The sequence below is a fragment of the Pongo pygmaeus genome, chromosome 1 (genome assembly GCF_028885625.2).
Source record: "Pongo pygmaeus isolate AG05252 chromosome 1, NHGRI_mPonPyg2-v2.0_pri, whole genome shotgun sequence".
Classification (NCBI taxonomy): domain Eukaryota; kingdom Metazoa; phylum Chordata; class Mammalia; order Primates; family Hominidae; genus Pongo; species Pongo pygmaeus.
The window spans coordinates 51,995,127-52,018,711 of NC_072373.2; the positions used below are offsets into that span (position 1 = coordinate 51,995,127).

The 23,585-nt window shown below is 34.3% G+C and overlaps 1 protein-coding gene across 8 annotated transcripts in view; it reads left to right on the forward strand.

Annotated features, from left to right (window-relative positions):
* DENND1B (DENN domain containing 1B) overlaps positions 1 to 23,585 on the forward strand; it is a 260,436-nt gene that overhangs the window by 169,457 nt on the left and 67,394 nt on the right. For all 8 annotated transcript variants that reach the window (XM_063647586.1, XM_063647606.1, XM_063647618.1 and 5 more), the window contains 2 exons: positions 2,752 to 2,877; positions 18,295 to 18,396. In XM_063647586.1, the coding sequence (XP_063503656.1) occupies positions 2,752 to 2,877; positions 18,295 to 18,396 (228 nt within the window). The remainder of the gene's footprint in view (positions 1 to 2,751; positions 2,878 to 18,294; positions 18,397 to 23,585) is intronic.

Sequence of the window (23,585 nt, forward strand, 5' to 3'; positions counted from 1 at the left end):
ATTGTCCAAAATAAAATGTGAGCCACAGGTATGATTGTGTTTTCTTGTAGCCACATTAAATCATAAAAGAAATAGGTGAAATTAATGTTAACGATATATTTTAACCCTATATATAAATATTATTGCTTCCAAATATAATCAATATAAACATTATTGAGTTTTTTTTGTACTGAGTCTTCTAAATATAGTGTCTGTTTACTCTTATGGCAAATCTCAGTTGAGACAAGTCAAATATCAAGTGCGTGTATGACTGATAGCTACCCTATTGGCCAGCATAGTTCTAGAACAGGTACTTTCTTTTCCTATTTTCTACACATCCACAGGGATCTCAGGAGCTATCATTGACTAGTTTTGGAAGTGAAGGCTGCATATTTATGATTTGGTTTGGAATGGCTTGTGGCATTGTGTTTAATACTCCCTTATAACTCAGGCAACAACTATGCAGTCAAGGATTTGGTATAATAAAGGCTGAGGAATGGCTTGACTTGCCTGTATTCTTAGTGAGCATACGTGTTGTGATTGTCCGGAGAACATTGTGTTCTTGATTTGTGGAGAACTGAGTTGTGAATTTCATATTTTATTTTAAAAAATACACATTAAGGAATTTTCTTTTGCAGAGATGTAAGGTGCATTTCAATTTTTTTATTTTCTAAAGTAAAAATCTTTAATAAAAAACTATTTATATATAATAATACTTTAAAAAGACTGGAATCATATTCCTTACATCGTAATCTTTTTTGGGGATGGAGGTAGTAATTAAATATGTATATTGATATGCACTCCCATTGTTATTGAAGACATTTGAAACTTAAAAATAGCATTAGAAGTTTCAGAATAAAGGACATTAATTTAGATTTATTTTTGTAATTATTATTGTTTGAATATGTGGGTTACCAAAAAATATGCATTTATTGAGGTTAGATTTTAATAATAAAAATCTCTCTTAAATGAATCCTGGTTTATGCACTTTGTGGGCTAAATGAATTAGGCTCTCAACTTTTATCTGAATCTATGGAGCTTGGATATAAATTGAAAAGATCACAGCTATGGGGAGAAGACCTACACTGCAAAGGCCTTTCTGCATAGATTATGAACATAACTCAATAATTTTTTCAAAACTGTGATTATAATTGGACCCAATGGGGGTCTGTTTCTTTGATCAGATCACAGTAACTGTGATTTTACACTGGAAAATGTCACTACTGTGAAGGTTTATCACCTGTAGAGCTGGTCTTTCCTCTGATGCTGTGTTCATTTCTCATTAGCATTATTCAAAGTTTAGTTGTTAATTAGGTTGACAGTTCAATTACAATCGTCTACAAGCAAAGTCAGGGCTACTTGCATAAAGAAATAAAAATAACCCTTCTTGCATAGATATATGTGTGCATGTGTATGTGTGTATATGTGTGCATGTGTTGTATGTGTGTATATGTGTGCATGTGTATGTATGTGTGTATATGTTTGCATATATATGTATGCACATATATACCTAAAAAGGAGAAATGACACTATTTTGTTGTATGATAGTTTCATAAGGGTAAGAATATGCTCTGTTAAGTGAGCATTCTTTCCAAAATTTGTTGTACCAGTTTTTTTTCTAAATAAAACAGAATTGTTACACAACGTAATATGTTTCCATTTTAAGCATTGATGAATATATATGAGAACCAATATTTTTAAGTGAACAGAATATAGTTCTCTATTTTGTGTGAAAGGAATTGGTACAGTGAATTGGATGCATAGGAGCATTTTATATCTCCTCCTCCTTAAAAAATAAAAGTTTACATCAGGAGTATGATCTCACTTAAAATTCTGTTCATAAATAATATGCATTTTCTAAAATACATAGCACTTGAAATTGAAAGATAGAAAAATGTATGAAGAATTAAAACAAACTTAAATGCCTTTTAAAATTATGCAAATTTTTAGATAAGTTTTTCTTTGATTTAGAAACATTAGTGTTTTAATCGGATAACTGGTTCATGAGGCAATGATATTGAACTCAAACCCACCATGTGGTAGTGGAAAAAACTGGACAGAACTAGGTTTAGATCCCAGCTTTGCCACTTATTCGCTACATAGTAAGGGCAAATGAATTGACATCTTTGTTCCTCTATTTCTTCATTCATAAATGGGAATATGAATGCTTTTCTTAGAAGACTGTTGTGAAGATTAAATGACACAATGTATAACATTTGCATAAAATTCTCCACTCATGGTTTAATTTCAATAACTTTATCTCCTCTCCCCTCTTCTTTATCTCATAATGACAAAAACTATTCAACAAATGACTGGAAAATTATATATGCAAATGAGACTTCCAAAAATAAAATTTAAATGGTAAGTGATCCTGGAGGACCTGTAACAAATAACCTTACCTAGCAAAAATGAACAAACCCTAACCTGCTTCATTTCAAAACAAGTACACACATGTTGTAATTGCTAGAAATCTGTAGAAATGTGGCTCACAAGCAGTTTATTGTAAAATAATTAAAGCTTATTTATGTCAAGAGGCCTTGGGAAAAAAAGAGAGCATAAACCAATTTGCATTAGCACGTTACTCTCCTCTCCTCCTTTCCTTTCAATTAACAGACCAGCAGGTGCTCTCTGCAGTTAAAAAGATAAACTATCAGGGAGGAGGATGAATTTTTGGCTGACCTACAGACACTGTGGTTTGCCTGCTGATTGGGTTCCTACCTCGCTGTACCAATTTCTGAGGTGTTAATTTAACTGTTCCTCTCTGTCATGCAGGTCTCGGCCTTGAAAAATAAACTGAAGAAGCAGTCTACAGCTACGGGTGATGGAGTAGCTAGGGCCTTTCTTAGAGCACAGGCTGCTTTGTTTGGATCCTACAGAGATGCACTGAGATACAAACCTGTAAGCGTTTTGTTTCATCACTGTTTTAATTTGCTTTTTTATGGTTCTTTGGAATGAGACAGAAAAAAAAGAGACATCATTTTAATATTACACGTTCAAAAATATCATGGAAATCTTTTAAGATCCAAAATAATGTGTTTTAAAACATATATTTCATCTCCAATTTTTGACTTTTTAGTTTTAGTTTTGTTTAGTACTCTTTCATTAGTATTTCCCAGAGTCTTTGTGTTACCTAATGCTCTAGAATTGGAATACTTACTCCTTAACTAATTAAAGAATTGTATTACTGTATTTTAAAACACTTACCTGATCTTGTTAAGATCATTAAGAAATTCACAAGACAATTGGGCTTATTAGATTGAGTTTAGAAATGACAGGTACAAAGTGATACTTAAGAAAAATAGAACTTGAAGGTTTTACAATATTTGGAAATTTGTTGTCTTCCTAATTCATGACCCTTTGCTAAGGTGGGTTTATCTCTTTAGCATATCTTAGCTCATTTTCTCATTCTTTCTGTTTTAATACCCTAATTATTATTGTGTAGAATTATAGCCAAGTTTTTAAGAGTATCCAAAAAGGTGCAAGTCAAAATACATTTGTTGCTCTCTCTGAATTGTTGGTTAGAGCATGTTAGGCTGATTTTACAGAAATTATTACACTATTCTTCCTTCACTGGGTGAATAAGTTGTAAAATATAAAACCATTGATTTAGTAATAAGAAGACCTGCTATCTAATAGGAGTTGTTACTAAGCTGCGTAACCTTGACCTATTTCCTTAGTCTCTCTAGATTTTGATCTTCATGTTTGTAAAATGAGAATTCTTATACCTTCCCCCTCTATCTTTCAGGACAACTCAGTTGTAACTCAGTTAAACTCAATTGTAAACTCTGAAGCACTAAGCAAATGTGAATGGGTTATATCTTTTCTAAACTGACTTCTGAATTAGTGGTTCCCACTTAAGTGGTCCTTATAGCTCTAAAAGGTCATCTAATTATTGGAAGCATTCCTTAAATGCATGGGCAGATCAGCTGCTGTTTCTATAAGTGTGTTTGTCTAGTTTACTTGCTAATCTTTTTCAGATATGTGTATATTTTTAAAGCATTATATAATTCATAGTACTATACAGAGTATACATATCTCACATGGGGGAGTCTTAAAAAGTTGTTCATAGTTATAAGGGTCTCATTCTTTAAAAGACTGGAAACCGATAATCTATACTACAGTAGAGCATCTTCGTATTTGAATTGTTCAGCATCAGTTAAAATATAAAAATGAGTTTGAAACACAAAATTGGTGATTGATTCTGGTTATGTCAAAGTTTTAAAATAGGGATTGATTTCAAGTTTACAGTACAGGAAGGAAAGTTAAAAATATCACTTTGCTTGAATTTTGACATATTTAAGTACGTATTCATCTTTATAAACTAAACTTCATTTTTATTTTAAAATGTGTTGAGTACTTCAGATTTGAAGAAAGGAGCAAATCGAAGTGAGAACATTTTCTAAAATGATTTGAACTATCAGTTTGTTGGGTGCTGAGTGAAATTAATAAAATATCCCATCTTTAATATTAGTTACTGTAGATTTCATTATTTAATTTTCTCACCCTTTAAGCTTCATTGCACAGATAGGAGTATAAGATTTCAGTGACTTTTTTTTTAAAAAATCTTGAAAGCCATATTGTTACTATCTGTGAAAATGTTTAATTTTATCTTAGAGTATCTTTCTTGTTTATTGATCACATTTTGTTATAAATTTATTTGTTTAGTTGCCTACATTTTTTTCTTTTTACATTTGATATTTTCCTGTTTTCATTTCTGCTGCTAGTTTTTTTTTTTAGGAGTATTTTCATTTTCTATGCCTTTACATTTCTTCTGACTCAATCTTTGAATGAAAGCTTCCTTTTTAATGTATACCGAATGCATTTAGATGATTATTTTCCATTTATTTATTTTCACAAGAGATGGTTTTTAGGGAAAATGATTTCTTTCTTTTTGTGCATAAACTATGCTTTTTCAACCATTATCTTTATAAATTACTTGTATCATAATTTATTAAAAGTATATTAATGTTTTGTTTTATAATTCCTTTTCGTCATTGATATAATAGACCAATGTCTTCTCTCTTCGCTTAGACCTTTTTTAAATATCAACCAAAAATATTTTATATCAATCAAATATATTTTTGTTGATATTAAAAAAAGGGCTAAGTGCAGAGAGAAGTTTCAAAAAATATTTAAGGAATATCCTGTAGCTATTATAGTACAATTGGAAAGGAAAATATTACTCAGTAGGTGTTAATAATGTGAATTATTTTACTAGACATTACTTTTTAAAATTTTATGATTGTTTATACACATAAAAATAAACCATTATTTCCCTTACTTTTAACAGAACTAAACCTGTAGGTTAGACCAATGACAGATCAGTCTCAGGGGCCATCTCTTCACCTGGCATTCAAGGCCCTTACCACGGGCAGGCAGTCTGTTATCCTTTTTTCCTAAACTTTGACCTCAGTTCAGAGAATTCTGCCTGTGGCTTCGAATGTCCCAAGCTTCTCAGGCTTCCACACATTTACTTACAATGTTCTTTCTTCCTGGCAACGCTTTTAATCCTCACTTTTAATAGCCATCTAGTTCCTTCATGATCCTGGAAGCTGTAGTTTGTACTGACCCCTTCTTTCTATGAATTAATTATACTTCTTTTAACACATTTCTTCAGCCTTATTCATGTATGATTTGTCAATTACGTTGTTATTTTGACTGATATTCATAATTTTTGATCACTATTAAAACATTAACTGACCATTGAGCACCCATTGGATGCCAGGCATTGATAGGCCCTTTAGATAAGTGTTCTTACTGAATTTTTACAAGCCTTCAAAATATTACTCTTTATATTTTAAAGATGAGGCAAATGATACTCATAGAATTTAAGTAACCTCACTGTTTCTCTAGCTAGCAAAGAGTGGGGCTTAGGTTTGAATCTGTTTTTTTCACAGTCCCTCTCTTGCTCTAGTGTGGCATATTTCTGTTCTACCTTGCCTCTGTTATCATATGATGCTTTTTTTTTTTTGAGATGGAATGTCATTCTGTCTCCCAGCCTGGAGTGCAGTGGTGCGATCTCAGCTCGCTGCAAGCTCCGCCTCCCGGGTTCATGCCATTCTCCTGCCTCAGCGTCCCGAGTAGCGGGGACTACAGGTGCCCGCCACCATGCCCGGCTAATTTTTGTATTTTTAGTAGAGACGGGGTTTTGCCGCGTTAGCCAGGATGGTCTTGATCTCCTGACCTTGTGATCCACCCACCTCGGCCTCCCAAAGTGCTGGGATTACAGGCGTGAGCTACCACTCCCGGCCGTGATACACTTCTTAAGATATGTTTCCTGAACATGCATTACTTCTAAATGAAGATACATGAAAGGCATTCAGTATTCACTAATGGAAAGACCAAACTGAATACAAAGTCTTAGGAATTTTCATAATGGAAACAGGTGGTATAGGCATCTCATAATGGGTATATAAATTGGATAAATTATTTGATATTTATGCTGTCTCTTTCCATTTATGGTTTTGTTTACCTGGAGTAACTACTACTACTCAAACAGCTTCATCCTCTTCCCTTTAGTCTTCTAATTCTTCTCTTCCCTTCTTTGTCTTAATACTCTACACAGCAGGACTGAATATATTGTACTGAAAGGGAGTTTTGATTTGTCTATTTTTCTCTTTCTGTAGAAAAGCATCTAAAGTAAAAGTCAATGGCAAGATGCTTCATTGTATAAGAATATACTTCTTCTTCTGTTTATTAGGATGCATTATATATATATAATTTATGTTTATCAGATATATGTTGAATGCAGCTATAATAGGCCCTCTCTGAAGCTTCTGGGCCAAAAAATAATGTTCAGCATGTGCCCCACCCCCATCCCCGCAGGAGCTTATAGTGATAAAGGGTGATATAGTCATTTCTTCTCTAGCAGTAGTAAACAAAATGAATCCAAAAATTATAAAAAAATTATACTTCTAAATGTATGGGAAACAAGAAACCTGGGAGATAACTATTGAATATATGTGTTTTTCGTGTCTTTCAGCATGTTCTCAAAAAAGAATAAAACCAAAAAGGGTTAGGATTCACTCCTATAGAGGCAGCAGAACCAGTCATAAATGACCTTTCAATCAGGAGAGTTTCAGCTTTATCTTACAATTAATGCACAGTGTTTACAATTATTTATCATGGGAATGCAGTGCTTAGTGTTGTGTAGTAGAAAGTTCACTTTTATGATGTTCATGTTAGATCAAAGTTGAGCAAGACCAGAGGTGGGGAGACAGGTGTAGCTATTATGGTCTTATTGAAGAAGAGGAGGAAAGGACCTTTGTGAATATCCTGAAGGCTCAAATCTCAAAGACCTTAGGAAGGAAGACAGGAGTACTGGAGAACCAGTGGATGTGGATTAGGAGAAAAATACCCACCAGGATGATTTGCATATCCCTATACAGATACTAAATACGTATGCTAAATACTGCTAAAGAGTAACTTATTTTATAAATTAAGTACTTAAAACATCTAAGCTGGCAACCCTAAATTGTTGTTACTTACAGTGCGTAATCCACACTCTCTAAATGTTAACTTGGCATGATTGGCAAATAAATTGTACCTACTCTTAATTACAGAGAAAAATATAAAACTCCTTAAAGTTGTTGGAAATTTAAATAATGAATATTTTACTCTTTTTTTGAATTTTAGCCAACAGCAAGTTAGCTACTTTTTAAGGATTGAAAATGTGAGATAAAACTAATGTACTAAATGATTGGAAGAAAAGTGGTAAGAGTGCAAGACTCTGTAACCATACTGCCTGGATTCATCCTCATTCTGTGACCAACTAGTTGTATGACTTGGGGCAAATTAACCTATTCGTGCTTTGGTGTTCGCATTTGTTAATAAAAAGTAATGATGCTTCTTAGATTGCCATGTAGTAAATGCTGTTTACGTCGTCATTATTAAAAATAAAATATTAAAATCAGTAGATTTAGTAAGGAAAATCCTTTTAGCATAACCACAAACAAAGCATCTTTCCAGAAAGGAAAACACTGCCTTTAACATGACAATACTTTTAAATGATGGTATTAAATAACTAAGAAATGGTCTTTAATTATACCTCTGTGTATCACTTGTGTCACAAGCTATTAAAAATAAGTCAAATTTTTAAATAACAGCTAATGCCGAAGAAATGTTTGTTTGAGTTAAAATATTGTTTAGTATATTGAAACACATACTTGATTATCCAATCTGAGAGCATAGAAGTAACACTCAAGTTTATTCCCTTTAATGCTTAAGGTGCTGTCATGTGTTTCCATCACTCAAGCTTTCTTGGGCTGCCTTGAACCTTGCTAATGGATAAAAAATAAGTTACTTTAAAAATAAAGATTGGTTAGTAATCCGGGCCTCCGTTTGACAAGTTGGAGGAGTTATCTTTCAAACATTTTTTGATTATTTTCTTTAAAACATTATCAGTAAGTAATGTTGTATTTAGTGATTAAGCTCAAGCAATTTAAACACAGGATTGGCATCCCATAATTTAAAAGGCCATTCACTAAATCTTTGTCTTAACATTTCCATTTAAGAAATTTGTAATTGTCAACTTGTTAGAGTTTTAAAAATCCAAGTTGAAAAGTACTACTCCTCACAGTTTTATGGTTACTAAAACATTTTACTCATCCTTTCATGTCATTACTCTTGCTTGAGCACAGATAGACCTGTTGACTTGAGAGATGGTTACCACCAAAGAAATATTTGGTGTGCATCTGGATTTCTAATGGATAAAAGTTGTTTTATGGCACTTTCTTTCTGCTCATTTCTAATTAGTAGGGAGATAATTTTGCTTAATTGCCTCAGTAATAATATACAGTTTCTCCTCAAGTACTTTGGAACAGATAGAACTAGGGACTTGGGTAGTAAGTGTTCCATTTATATATCACTGATATATTTTATGAGAATGGAGAGTGTTTTTCTTATTGTCTTAAGTTGTGGGGAAGAAAAATGTAATTTTTAATAGTATGAACAAAGTTAATGCACAATCTATTAATTTTTTCTAAGTATTTAAATTCACACAAAAAACTATAAACAGCAATGTCTAATTTAGAAAAATTAGTTCCTTTTTCTATCTTAAGTTGCTGAATCATAGGTAAATAGAACATTAGTAGGTAGCTGTAGTTTTTCTTTTTTCAAGACAGATCTAGCAACTTGAGGATAAAGTAATAAAATAATATGTACAAATAGAATATTTTGATGCTGATGATTAAACTTTATGGTTTGACTGTGAGGTTCTTTTTCATTGACTTCTAGCTAAAGTGCCAACAATGGAAGAAAATTACTGTTTCCATAGTTAATATACTCTGAAAGTAGAGTTGCTGTACCTTACATAATAATAGCAATGCGACATGTAGAAGAAAAATGCTGTATAACCTGAAAATCATTTATTATTATTTCCTGTGAGAATCTGCAAATATTTGAACATTCCCATGAGATATCTGACAGCAGAGTCTTTCAGGTATTTTAAATTTAAAATAGCCATCAATATGCAGACATTTTTGCTTAGTTTGTTTATACTCCTTTTGTAATGGTGACATTACATAGAGTCCAGGTGCATTAAGGAACTGAATAAGTATAATGTTGATGTTTTGGATTATATTTCACATTTCTTACGTTATCATTCTTTCTGATGCCCTAATTTTCTTTCACAGTGAACTCTTGCTAAGTCATACACATCCTGATAGTACAAGATCTAATCTATGTTTTAAGTATTTTCTTGTTCTTACAAAGTTTTCTACTCCAGGTACAATATATAGAACTTGAAAGATACTTATTCTTAAAACAAACAAACACAAACATTATGTCAATAATGATTATCACTCTGAAGTTGAACAGCATACTAGGGTAGAAAAACAGCTGAATTTCATCCATAACTTACTTGTGGCTTAATTATTCTATATAAATAATTCATACAGTAACTAGCAGATATTTATTTAACACTCAAAATGCAGGGTACTGGGTTGGGTGCTGCAGGGCAGGGATCCCCAGCTCCCATTAGGAACCAGGCCAAATGGCAGGAGGTGAGCGGCAGGCAAGGGAATGAAGCTTCATCTGTGTTTACAGCCGCTCCCCATGGCTCACATTACTGCTTGAGCTCCACCTCCTGTCTCATAGGAGCAAAACCCCTATTATGAACTGCATATGTGAGGGATCTAGGTTGCATGCTCCTTATGAGAATCTAATGCCTGATGATCTGTCACTGTCTCCCATTACCCTCAGATAAGACCATCTAGTTGCAAGAAAACAAGCTCAGGGCTCCCACTGATTGATTCTACATTATAGTGAGTTGTAGAATTATTTCATTATGCGTTACAATGTAATAATAATATGAATAAAGTACACAATAAACGTAATGTGCTTGAATTATCCCACAACCATTCCCCACTCCTCTGGTCCGTGGAAAAATTGTCTTCCACAAAACCCGTGTCTGGTGCCAAAAAGTTTGGGGACCACTGCCATAGGGAATGCAAAGATGAACAAGAATTTAGTCCCAGACCTCCAGAGTTCACAGATAAGATACATGAAAATAACCTTGAATGTATGGCAGGAAATAAGTCCCAAAGAAAATCTGTTTCTCTTCTCTGTAATATAAACTTTATTCCGATTCTACTGCAGATTATGTTTTCCTGATAGCTGTTTATGTTCCTTTATTGGGCTTTTCATCAAAATGACTGCTTTTGATTCCTTTCTTTTTGCCCCATCACTGTTTTATGGGGCAAAATATTCAGTTGTTTTTCTCTCATGTCAGAATTATCTCATGAAGATATTTTCTTTTCCATTGTTTTATGTTTCTACATGGTTACTTTGTGTCTCTACAGAATCATATGTTTACTTACTTTTCTGTGAATGAATAATACAACATTTAAAAAAATAAATTATAGATGGGTATTTCTCAATTGCATAAGTCATTTTCTGTAAGTAGATTGATCAACTCAACTTAATATTCAAGTCTGTACAGATAATTCTTAAGTATGTATTAAATAACAAATTTTCCTAACACGAGTTTCTAGCTTTGTGCTACATGTCTTCATGTATTTCACAAACATCTGTAGTAGATATTGTTGGTGCCCTGCCCAGATCCCCTGTACTTGTTGTTGCCATTTTGTGAAAAATTGCATTTAGCTAAATGGGAGTGCCTCACCAGGAAAACTATGTTCAACCCTCATCTTTGCACCTCTCACCATTGAAAAAGACCACTTCTTATACGGGATATAAGAAGCTGGCCTCTCTGCCTCAAAGTGGGATCAACTCTGTGGTACAGTCAGTGCTTTCCCATGGGATTCAGCTGAAGCTCGGCTCCAGTTGAGACCATATTCTTGCTTGACTTTTTCCTCTGCCCTGTCTTGTTTTCTTTTTTTTTTTTTTTCAAGATCTCACTTTATTTATTTATTTTTTCTTTTTATTATTATTATTATTATTATTATTATTCTTATACTTTAGGCTCTGTGGTACATGTGCGCAACGTGCAGGTAAGTTACATATGTATACATGTGCCATGCTGGTGTGCTGCACCCACCAACTCGTCATCTAGCATTAGGTATATCTCCCAATGCTATCCCTCCCCCCTCCCCCCACCCCACAACAGTCCCCGAAGTGTGATGTTCCCCTTCCTGTGTCCATGTGTTCCATTGTTCAATTCCCACCTATGAGTGAGAATATGCGGTGTTTGGTTTTTTGTTCTTGCGATAGTTTACTGAGAATGATGATTTCCAGTTTCATCCATGTCCCTACAAAGGACATGAACTCATCATTTTTTATGGCTGCATAGTATTCCATGGTGTATATGTGCCACATTTTCTTAATCCAGTCTATCATTGTTGGACATTTGGGTTGGTTCCAAGTCTTTGCTATTGTGAATAATGCTGCAATAAACATACGTGTGCATGTGTCTTTATAGCAGCATGATTTATAGTCCTTTGGGTACATACCCAGTAATGGGATGGCTGGGTCAAATGGAATTTCTAGTTCTAGATCCCTGAGGAATCGCCACACTGACTTCCACAAGGGTTGAACTAGTTTATAGTCCCACCAACAGTGTAAAAGTGTTCCTATTTCTCCACATCCTCTCCAGCATCTGTTGTTTCCTGACATTTTAATGATTGCCATTCTAACTGATGTGAGATGGTATCTCATTGTGGTTTTGATTTGCATTTCTCTGATGGCCAGTGATGGTGAGCATTTTTTCATGTGTTTTTTGGCTGCATAAATGTCTTCTTTTGAGAAGTGTCTGTTCATGTCCTTCGCCCACTTTTTGATGGGGTTGTTTGTTTTTTTCTTGTAAATTTGTTGGAGTTGATTGTAGATTCTGGATATTAGCCCTTTGTCAGATGAGTAGGTTGCGAAAATTTTCTCCCATTTTGTAGGTTGCCTGTTCACTCTGATGGTAGTTTCCTTTGCTGTGCAGAAGCTCTTTAGTTTAATTAGATCCCATTTGTCAATTTTGGCTTTTGTTGCCATTGCTTTTGGTGTTTTAGACATGAAGTCCTTGCCCATGCCTATGTCCTGAATGGTATTGCCTAGGTTTTCTTCTAGGGTTTTTATGGTTTTAGGTCTAACATTTAAGTCTTTAATCCATCTTGAATTGATTTTTGTATAAGGTGTAAGGAAGGGATCCAGTTTCAGCTTTCTACATATGGCTAGCCAGTTTTCCCAGCACCATTTATTAAATAGGGAATTTCCCCATTTCTTGTTTTTGTCAGGTTTGTCAAAGATCAGATAGTTGTAGATATGTGGCATTATTTCTGACGGCTCTGTTCTGTTCCATTGATCTATATCTCTGTTTTGGTACCAATACCATGCTGTTTTGGTTACTGTAGCCTTGTAGTATAGTTTGAAGTCAGGTAGTGTGATGCCTCCAGCTTTGTTCTTTTGGCTTAGGATTGACTTGGCGATGCGGGCTCTTTTTTGGTTCCATATGAACTTTAAAGTAGTTTTTTCCAATTCTGTGAAGAAAGTCATTGGTAACTTGATGGGGATGGCATTGAATCTGTAAATTACCTTGGGTAGGATGGCCATTTTCATGATATTGATTCTTCCTACCCATGAGCATGGAATGTTCTTCCATTTGTTTGTATCCTCTTTTATTTCCTTGAGCAGTGGTTTGTAGTTGTCCTTGAAGAGGTCCTTCACATCCATTGTAAGTTGGATTCCTAGGTATTTTATTCTCTTTGAAGCAATTGTGAATGGGAGTTCACTCGTGATTTGGCTCTCTGTTTGTCTGTTATTGATGTATAAGAATGCTTGTGATTTTTGTACATTTATTTTGTATCCTGAGACTTTGCTGAAGTTGCTTATCAGCTTAAGGAGATTTTGCTCTCCTCAATAAATATAAAAGAACAGAAATTATAACAAACTATCTCTCAGATCACAGTGCAATCAAGCTAGAACTCAGGATTAAGAATCTCACTCAAAACCGCTCAACTACGTGGAAACTGAACAACCTGCTCCTGAATAGCTACTGGGTACATAATGAAATGAAGGCAGAAATAAAGATGTTCTTTGAAACCAACGAGAACCAAGACACAACATACCAGAATCTCTGGGATGCATTCAAAGCAGTGTGTAGAGGGAAATTTATAGCACTAAATGCCCACAAGAGAAAGCAGGAAAGATCCAAAACTGACACCCTAACATCACAATTAAAAGAACTAGAAAAGCAAGAGCAAACACATTCAAAAGCTAGCAGAAGGCAAGAAATAACTAAAATCAGAGCAGAACTGAAGGAAATAGAGACACAAAAAACCCTTCAAAAAATAAATGAATCCAGGAGCTGGTTTTTTGAAAGGATCAACAAAATTGATAGACCGCTAACAAGATTAATAAAGAAAAAAAGAGAGAAGAATCAAATAGATGCAATAAAAAATGATAAAGGGGATATCACCACCAATCCCACAGAAATACAAACTACCATCAGAGAATATTACAAACACCTCTACGCAAATAAACTAGAAAATCTAGAAGAAATGGATAAATTCCTCAACACATACACCCTCCCAAGACTAAACCAGGAGGAAGTTGAATCTCTGAATAGACCAATAACAGGAGTTGAAATTATGGCAATAATCAATAGGTTACCAACCAAAAAAAGTTCAGGACCAGATGGGTTCACAGCCGAATTCTACCAGAGGTATAAGGAGGAGCTGGTACCATTCCTTCTGAAACTATTCCAATCAATAGAAAAAGAGGGAATCCTCCCTAACTCATTTTATGAGGCCAGCATCATCCTGATATCAAAGCCTGGCAGAGACACAACAAGAAAAGAGAATTTTAGACCAATATCCTTGATGAACATTGATGCAAAAATCCTCAATAAAATACTGGCAAACCGAATCCAGCAGCACATCGAAAAGCTTATCCACCATGATCAAGTGGGCTTCATCCCTGGGATGCAAGGCTGGTTCAATATACGCAAATCAATAAATGTAATCCAGCATATAAACAGAACCAAAGACAAAAACCACATGATTATCTCAATAGATGCAGAAAAGGCCTTTGACAAAATTCAAGAACGCTTCATGCTAAAAACTCTCAGTAAATTAGGTATTGATGGGACGTATCTCAAAATAATAAGAGCTATTTATGACAAACCCACAGCCAATATCATACTGAATGGGCAAAAACTGGAAGCATTCCCTTTGAAAACTGGCACAAGACAGGGATGCCCTCTCTCACCACTTCTATTCAACATAGTGTTGGAAGTTCTGGCCAAGGCAATTAGGCAGGAGAGGGAAATCAAGGGTATTCAATTAGGAAAAGAGGAAGTCAAATTGTCCCTGTTTGCAGATGACATGATAGTATATCTAGAAAACCCCATTGTCTCAGCCCAAAATCTCCTGTCTTGTTTTCTTTAATACCTTTTTCCTGAGAGTGATCTGCGAAAATCAATTGAACAAGAACCCCTGTCTCAGGCTCCAGTAGGAATACTACCGAAAACATATGCCAAAATTGATTTTATCAACATCTCCTTAAATGTGGTTTTCTTTCTATATTTTCAGTCTCTAATAAATAATGTCATTTTATGACCCTTAATCTAGAAATATGGAAGTCACCTTTGACCCCTACTTGTTACTGTATATCAGTAGTTCTCAAACATTTTGGTCTCTGGATGTCTTTATACTCTTAAAAATTATCAAAGAACCTTAATTTATGGGAGGTATATGTATAAATATTTATCATATTAGAAATTAAAACTGAAAATATACATTTATTTAAAAAGCAATATAAACTAATTAAATATGAATATAAAACATTTTTATGAAAAATTGCTATATTCCTAAACAAATTTAGTCTGAACAATATCATTGTTTTACATTTTTTTCAGATCTCTTTAATATCTGGCTTAATAGAAGTCAGCTGGATTCTGATATTTGATTCTGTATTCAGTCTATTGCAATATTGCCAACCATGTAGCTTTTGGGAAACACTGTTGGATCTCAGGAGAAAATGAGAGCGAAGAGTGCCAATAATGACTTACACTATTATGAAAATACTTTTGTTGTTACAGATCCTGTGGAAAAGTCTGACCTTGGATCACACTTTGAAAAACATCACTGCATATCAGTTGACAAACTAGTCCTACTGATTTTGCCACGAAATGTTTAACAATGTAGTTAACCACATGAACTTCAAATACTCATAACCTGGGTTAAAATCATAGGCAGAATTCTTCTCATGTCATTCAATTCAACTTTGATTTTAAAGAACTCATACTGAGGAGTCATTTATTAATATCTGTTTCGTAGCATATGCCTTAAGGATGACAATAATTGAGGCTTCCAATGATGGCAGTAATTGAGGTTCTTGTATATTAATATATACAACTTTAAAGCATTATTAATAAAGACTTATTTTTTCCTTGAGAGAAAATTCTAATGTGTCAGTGCTTTGTCTTTTGTTATTATCAGAGATTCTTAGTAAATAAACCGTGTTAATCAAATTGAAGGTTTAGTTCAAAATTTTTCCATGATTTGTGTCATCACAAGTGGATGGACAGCAAATCTGAGCTTTTTCTTTACTTATTCTCTGGAGAGATTGAAAGTACTCAAAGGTTAATGAGGACAGAATTCTTCCAGCTTAATTCACATAGGCTAATAATTAAACTATGCCCAACTCTTAAAGCATAGACTTTAGTCTCTCATCCATTTCTTCTTGTCTTGAAATACATTTTTACATGTTTAAGGAAAAATCTATCACATAAAAACTAAAGTTACTATTAGTCCTGATTGCTTTGTAATAGCAGTGATGCCAGAACTGCCATTAGGGGCAATTACTTATATTTATTTTTAAAATTGTATTTATTTTTTGTGAAGATGATATGTCATATGGAATAAGGCTTAGCTCATTTGCTATTTTTATTTTATTTTTAAAATTCAATCATAAAACATTTATCGGGCTCCCAGTGTAACTAGGGATGATGCTAGTACTAGAGATTAGAAAACAATAGACCTTTATTTTTCACAGGCTTGCCTGTTGTAGATTTTCTTCCTTCAGTAGATTATAAATTCCGTGATAGTGGAAAATATAGTACATTTGTGATCCTCCAAAATATATTTATGTAAATTAGTCCAGTTTAAAAAATATGTAATTTAAAGATCATCTGTAGCTCTTTACCATTGGCAATAATAGGCTGGGTTGGTGGCTTATGCCTAGAATTCCAGCTTTTTGGGTGGCCGAGGTGCGGAGATCACTTGAGCCCAGGAGTTTGAGACCATCCTGGGCAACATAGTGAAACCCTTTCTCTACAGAAAATACAAAATGTTAGCCGGGCATGGTGGCATGTGCCTGTAGTCCCAGCTACTTGGGAGGCTGAGGTGGGAGGATCACCTGAGCCCAGGAGGTCAAGGCTGCAGTGAGCTATGAATGAACCACTATAATCCTGCCTGCATGGCAGAATGACACCCTCCCCAACCCCTCCCCGCTGAAAAAAATTGGCAATCATCTGTATAAAAATGTATAATGACATTTTTATTATGAATCATTGGCTGGTGGCTGATGGTAGGTGACACCACTTAAGAGTTTATCGAATTGTTTAATAATTTGTTTGAATTTTGTTTCCTTTTTTCTATAGCAGTGCTATCCAGGAAAACTTTTTATGCCAAAGGAAATGTTCTATATCTGTGCCGTTCAATATAGTAGCCACTAAGCACATGTGACCATTGAGCAGTTCAAATGTGGCTAGTATGACTGAGGAACTGAAGTTTTAATTAATCTTCATAAATTTACATTTACATAGCTACATGTGATTAGTGTCTACTGAATGTGACAGTACAGTTCTATATTGTATTAACTTTATCAGAAAGTGGTAATAGTTTAATTACATAATTACTCTCATTTTATTTATACAGGAACCTATTTTCAGAATTGTACTTAAAGATATCTGTAATAATGAGTCTTCCTTAAGATTAAATTATAATTGCAATTAAATTATAATTCTTATTTTTTTCAAAGTTCTGTTAGAAGGTAAACAGGCACACTTTTTCCTTTTTCCTATGACATAAATATTGCTACAAGGTGCATTGTAATGCATGAATCATTTTTATTCATCTGTTTTCATTTTTGTCATAAAGTTTAGTCACTTATCTTTGTTTGTGTTGAATGGGCTAAAGGGCTGTTCAGGCTGATGAGGGAAATAGCAGGTGGTAGGAATTAGCCAGTGGGTGATGATTTTCTGCATTCATGCAAAGGAATAAATAGAAAAAAATGGAATCAGTAGGACTTGAGATTTAAGTCCTTGCTGGTTTAGAGGAGCATTTGGTAGAGCTACCACAAGACGCTTGCAAAAATATGATTACTTAACGCAAAGGATTAATGAAAGCAGATGCCAAGTAGGACTTATCCTGGAAAGTATCCAGCCTGAATTGTTTTGCAGTCATGAAGAGAAGGTGATTGTAAAATCTTTTCATTAATTATAAAACAAATTACTGATCATAACAACTAAGTGCGAATGTCAAAAATCATGCAGCAATTTTTATAGTAACAATGTTTTCTAATCAGGATGCAATAAAATTATGTGATATTTTCAGATATGTGTGCTATGTTTAATACTCATAATTCAATCTGATGATGTCAAATCTTTATTTTTAGGGGATTTACTTTTACTTGAGGGAGTAAAATTGAGCAATTTTAAGAGTATATAGGATCCGGGATTAGAAAGCTGTAGTACAGGCTTATTAGTAGAGGAATATTTCTACTAGCCTAAACTATTCTGTGTAAGGAAGGGTCTGTTGCTTCTGCACCTTACGCTTCCTCTATTACTCTCCACATACCTATTTAAAGAGACTAGTTCTCTCTGACTAACCTTTTATTGATGCCCTTAAAATCTTTATTTCTATCTAGGGTGAGCCCATCACTTTCTGTGAGGAGAGTTTTGTAAAGCACCGCTCAAGCGTGATGAAACAGTTCCTGGAAACTGCCATTAACCTCCAGCTTTTTAAGCAGGTAAGAGTGGACCTCCACATTTTTCTTTTGTAAGAGAACATTGTCAGTTTTACACATTTGTATTACTATAAAACTATGTACAAACCCTGAGTAGCATCTTTTCTAGAATGTCAGGAAATTTTTGTTTCTTTTGTAACTCGTAGCTAGTTATGACATAGCACTCTAGAAATATTATATAATAACTTTGCTATTAAAAAATTTCTCATCAAATGTGGTTGAGCTCAAAGTCTCATTGAGGAAGAATATACATTCACAGAAGAAGCAGCAACATGACTAGTTTTACTTATATAAGGTATCTTAGAAGAAGTTATTTTGGTATGGTGGATTGATACGGTAAACTAACAAACTGTATTTTTATAGGATTATTCCATTGTAATATAGTTTATAAAATAGTTCATAAAATGAATATTTAACTTTTTAAGCTTTGTAAGACTTTTTAATACTCATACATTCAGAATTAATAATAAGACTCATAGTTATGCTGTTTGTCCTGATTTTTGGTTCAGAAAATATAATTGCTATTTCAAAAAAGCAGTAACCAGACATCAGATTTCAGAAATTTTGGATGCACTGCTTCTGTCATTCCATTGTGTAATCATAGCAAGTGTCTTAAATTGGGTTGTCTTAGTTTCTGTATACAAAATTTGAATTAAGTTCTTAACACTTGTTTTTCTTATTCCACATGACAATGTTAAGTGTAAAGTTTACTACGTGAACTAAACATTTAATGAAGACCTACTGTGTGTCATAAACTGTGCTCAGGGCCAGGATACAAAAATGAATAAAAACTCAGTAATGCCCTTGAGAAGCTGACAGTCTAATCATTTTTTTGAACTGTTAGAAGGGAAGATACTATATCACTCAAAATAACCTTCAAATTAGGTCAGTAAAGAAGTCAGCATGGCAACAATTAATGCTACTACTTCTGAGGAAATTTTAAAAAATAATCTGAGATTACAAAATACTCTGGGGCAGGGGGAGATACCTGTCTTCCAATAAGTGAAGTTTTACATTAAGGAAACGGTTAAGGTTATCCTATATGCAAACTTAAGGAGCATGGATTTCAGGATCAGAGATGTCCTGTGAATTTCCGAAAGATAGAGTGGGCTGCTTTTGGAGCTTTTTGTCCCTAGAGGTCTCCAAGCATAGACTCAGTTACTTCCCAGGGTTGAAAGGAAGATCAAGTGATAGTGCTTTATAAATGCTGAAGTATAACACAGTACAGGCCTAAGCTAGTCATGCAGTGCATGCTTGTTGAGTAAAATATCAGTACCTTTTTGTATTTTTCTCTATCAAGAAGAGGGACTATCTTCCATTATCAAAACTGAGTTGTGAAGATTAAATTATATGGGGTTTAGGGATTGAATGGGTAGGTAGAATATCTAACTTACTTCCCTTTCATCATGAGCTTCTGTAACTAGTTCCTTACCACTTAATAAAGTTAATAAAACAGTAATTTTTTTGCATAGTTACAGAAGCGTTTACTTTTTAGGAGTCATGTATAGTTGGGTTACATTTTGACTATCGCAGAATATCTGTTTTACATGAGTACATATTTCTTTTTCTTTAAAATAGAAATATTACCACCTACCTCACAGGATTATAGTAAGGTTTATGTGAATTAACACGTGTACACTCTCAGCGCAATGCATGGTGCCTTGTTGATGCTCAGCAAATCTTAATGTCTGCCTCATTCTTAGAGAAATTACAATAACAAAATACATATCTGTGTAAGACTTTTAAAAAATACAGTTTGGTCAAGGAGGTTAAATGTAAAATATGAAAATGGTCAACCAAAGAACTAATTATGGGGACAATGTGGATAGTCTTACTTGCACAAATTGGCTGTCTTCTAGAACTTGATATGGTCATGATTCTTAAAAAAGTGATACGTGAAGATAGCCCTGAAAGGATTGAAAAGATTCTCGTTGACAGAGTTTCCCAAACTTCTAAAAGAAGAGTCAATTGGTAAAAAACTAACACAGATGAATCCTCAAAGATACTACTCGTATGGCTGAAAAAGTATAAAAATATTTATTAGGTACAAAAGATTTATGACTATGATTTTGTGATCCATTATAGGTCTAGTATTATTCAGGTTATCTCTTAGAACAGCTTATGCTTCAAATTTGAGAGGACTTTGATCCAGGAGAACAGCATATAATTTTAAGGAAAGAGTTAAAGTGAAGTTTTATTTCTGATAATATGGCGGGTTAGGATCCATAGATAACCTACATACTACAATTTAAAACGTAATATTTAAAGAACTCCTTATGTTGAGACAGTATAGGAGACAAAGCCTAGTGATCACTTTACAAGATGAGAAGTGTAATAGGAGACCCAATTCCTGTAATTCTGAGAAGACTTAATGTACAGGTAAACTAGAAATAAAGATGTTTGCTTTCTCAGTCAGTTTCCTGGGGATCTGTAAGGAAACTCATACATCCAAAGCATTAGTGCTGGGTAGAGGGAAGGGAAAAATGCTGTTAAGAAGTAACCACATGTCAGTCTGCACAGAAATTTGCAGCCTGAATTAATATTTTCTGATTTTGGCTGACAAAACTCAAACCAAATTTAAAGGACCCTAAATGTTAGTGCCCCCAGACCTCAGGAAGAGGCAAACGTATATTCCCTCTTCAGGAAATCACCTTCAGCCAGGCATCAAATAATTCTTCCAGCTAAAATTCCAAAAGGAAATTTTGCTGTTAAAAATTATTAAAAGGGCCGGGCGCAGTGATTCACAGGAGAAAAATTATTAGATCCTAGCAACAGGTACCTGTAATCCCAGCACTTTGGGAGGCCAAGATGGGCGGATCACGAGGTCAGGAGATCGAGACCATCCTGGCTAATACGGTGAAACCCTGTCTCTACTAAAAAAAAAAATACAAAAACATTAGCTGGGCGTGGTGGCAGGTGCCTGTAGTCCCAGCTACTTGGGAGGCTGAGGCAGGAGAATGGCATGAACCTGGGAGGAGGAGCTTGCAGTGACTGAGATTGCACCACTGCACTCCAGCCTGGGCGAGAGAGTGAGACTCTTATCTCAAAAAAAAAAAAAAAAAAAAAAGAAAGAAAGAAAAATTATTAAAAATACAACGAAAGAAATTATAAATGAGAGCTAGCAGAAACAACAGATGAAACTGACTTGCAAAGACTTTAAATATTGGAATTATCAGAAATAGAATATGAAAATAGCCATGTTTAACATGTTGAAAGAAGAAACAAGCTTTAAAATGTTCAGAGAAGAAAAACTTTAAAGAGTGCAAAGCCAATTTTGAAAAGGTAGCAAATAAACTTCTGTTAAGGAAGCATGTAATAATTGAAATTAAATAAGTTGATGGGCGTAATTGCAGATCAAATGTAAGTGAAGAGAGGTTTGCTAAGCTGAAGATATATTTGAAAAAGAAGTTATACAGAATATGGTATGGAAAGACAGAAATGGAAAATATAGGAAGTTGATAGACGTAGAGGGTAGACTAAGAATGTCCTTAAATTCATATAGTCAGTTCTAATAGGTGAGGACAGAAAATGTAACAGAGACAGTAGTTGAAAGGATAGTGCCAGAACCAATGAAAATACACTTCATAAATTTATAAATTTATAAAGTCTTAACATCCAAACTGAATAAAGAAGAAAGAATCTATGCCCACACACAGTGTATATTCAGCTATAAAACACTAAAGAAAATGGACATTTGTTTAAATAGGAGAAAAAAGATTACCTTCAAAGGAGCAACATATTGACAGCTTACTTTGCAGCAGCAACAATGGAATCTAGAAGATACTGGCATGATATCTTCAGTGTGTTGAGAAAAAATACATAGAATTCTATGCCAAACAAAAAACCTTTTAATTATGAGTGACGTGAGGACATTTCCCAACAAAAACAGAGTTTGCGCCCCTTGTGTTGGTTTTATTAATGTGTCCACTTGCCTAGGCTACCATCCCCAATTATTCCATCAAACAGTAATTTAGGTTTTGCTATGAAAGGATTTTAAAGATAAAATTAAAACTCCTAATCATTTGACTATAAATAAAGAAGATTATTCTAGATAATCTAATTGGTGGACCTATCTGAATCACTTGGAAAGCCTTAAAAAGAAGACTAACCAGCTTGGGCAGCATAGTGAAACCCTGTTTCTACAAACAATACAAAAATTAGCTGGTTGTGGTGATGCACACCTGTAATTCTAGCTACTAGGTGAGGCTAACTAGGGAGGTCCCTTAAAGGGAGGGACTTTTTTTTTTTATTATTATACTTTAAGTTTTAGGGTACATGTGCACAATGTGCAGGTTTGTTACATATGTGTAAGGAAAGACAGTGTTCTCCTAGTTTACTTATCATTTTAAAAATATTTCAATTGTATAATTTTTGTTGTATTTTATTTTTAAAAAATTTTAATTGACAATAGTGTGTGTTTATGGGGTACAATGTGATGTTTCGATACACACATACACATTGTAGAATGATTATGTCAAGCTAATTAACATATCTATCACCTCACATTTTTTAGAAAGCTGAGAACATTTGTAATCTACTTTTTTGGGCCGGGCACAGTGGCTCATGCTGGTGATCCCAGCACTTTGTGAGGCTGATGGGGGTGTATCACCTGAGGTCAGGAGTTTGAGACCAACCTGGCCAACATGGTGAAACCCTGTCTGTAATAAAAATACAAAAATTAGCCAGGCAAGGTGTCACACGCCTGTAATCCCAGCTACACAGGAGGCTGAAGCAGGAGAATAGCTTGAACCTGGGAGGCAGAGGTTGCAGTGAGCCGAGATTCTGCCAGTGCACTCCAGCCTGGGCGACAGAGCGAGACTCCATCTCAAAGAAAAAACAAAAACAACAACAACAAAAAACAAAAACCCTACTCTTTTAGCAATTTTGAAATGTACAATACATTAGTATTAACTGTGGTCACTATACCATGAAGTAGATCTCAAAAACCTATTTCTCTTGTCTAACTGAAACTTTGTATCCTTTGATCAAAATCTTCCCCTCCCCTGGACACTCCTTCCTTCAGTCAACAAAGCATAAGCTACCAACTATCCTTGCTTTATTATTATTATTTAAACTGTTAATATTTAATTAAAGTATTGTGTTAGAGCATATATATGTTTAATGTTTATACATCATCCAGTAATAGGCTGTATTTTCGTTGACAGTTGACTTCTTAACCTCTTTTGGTCTCA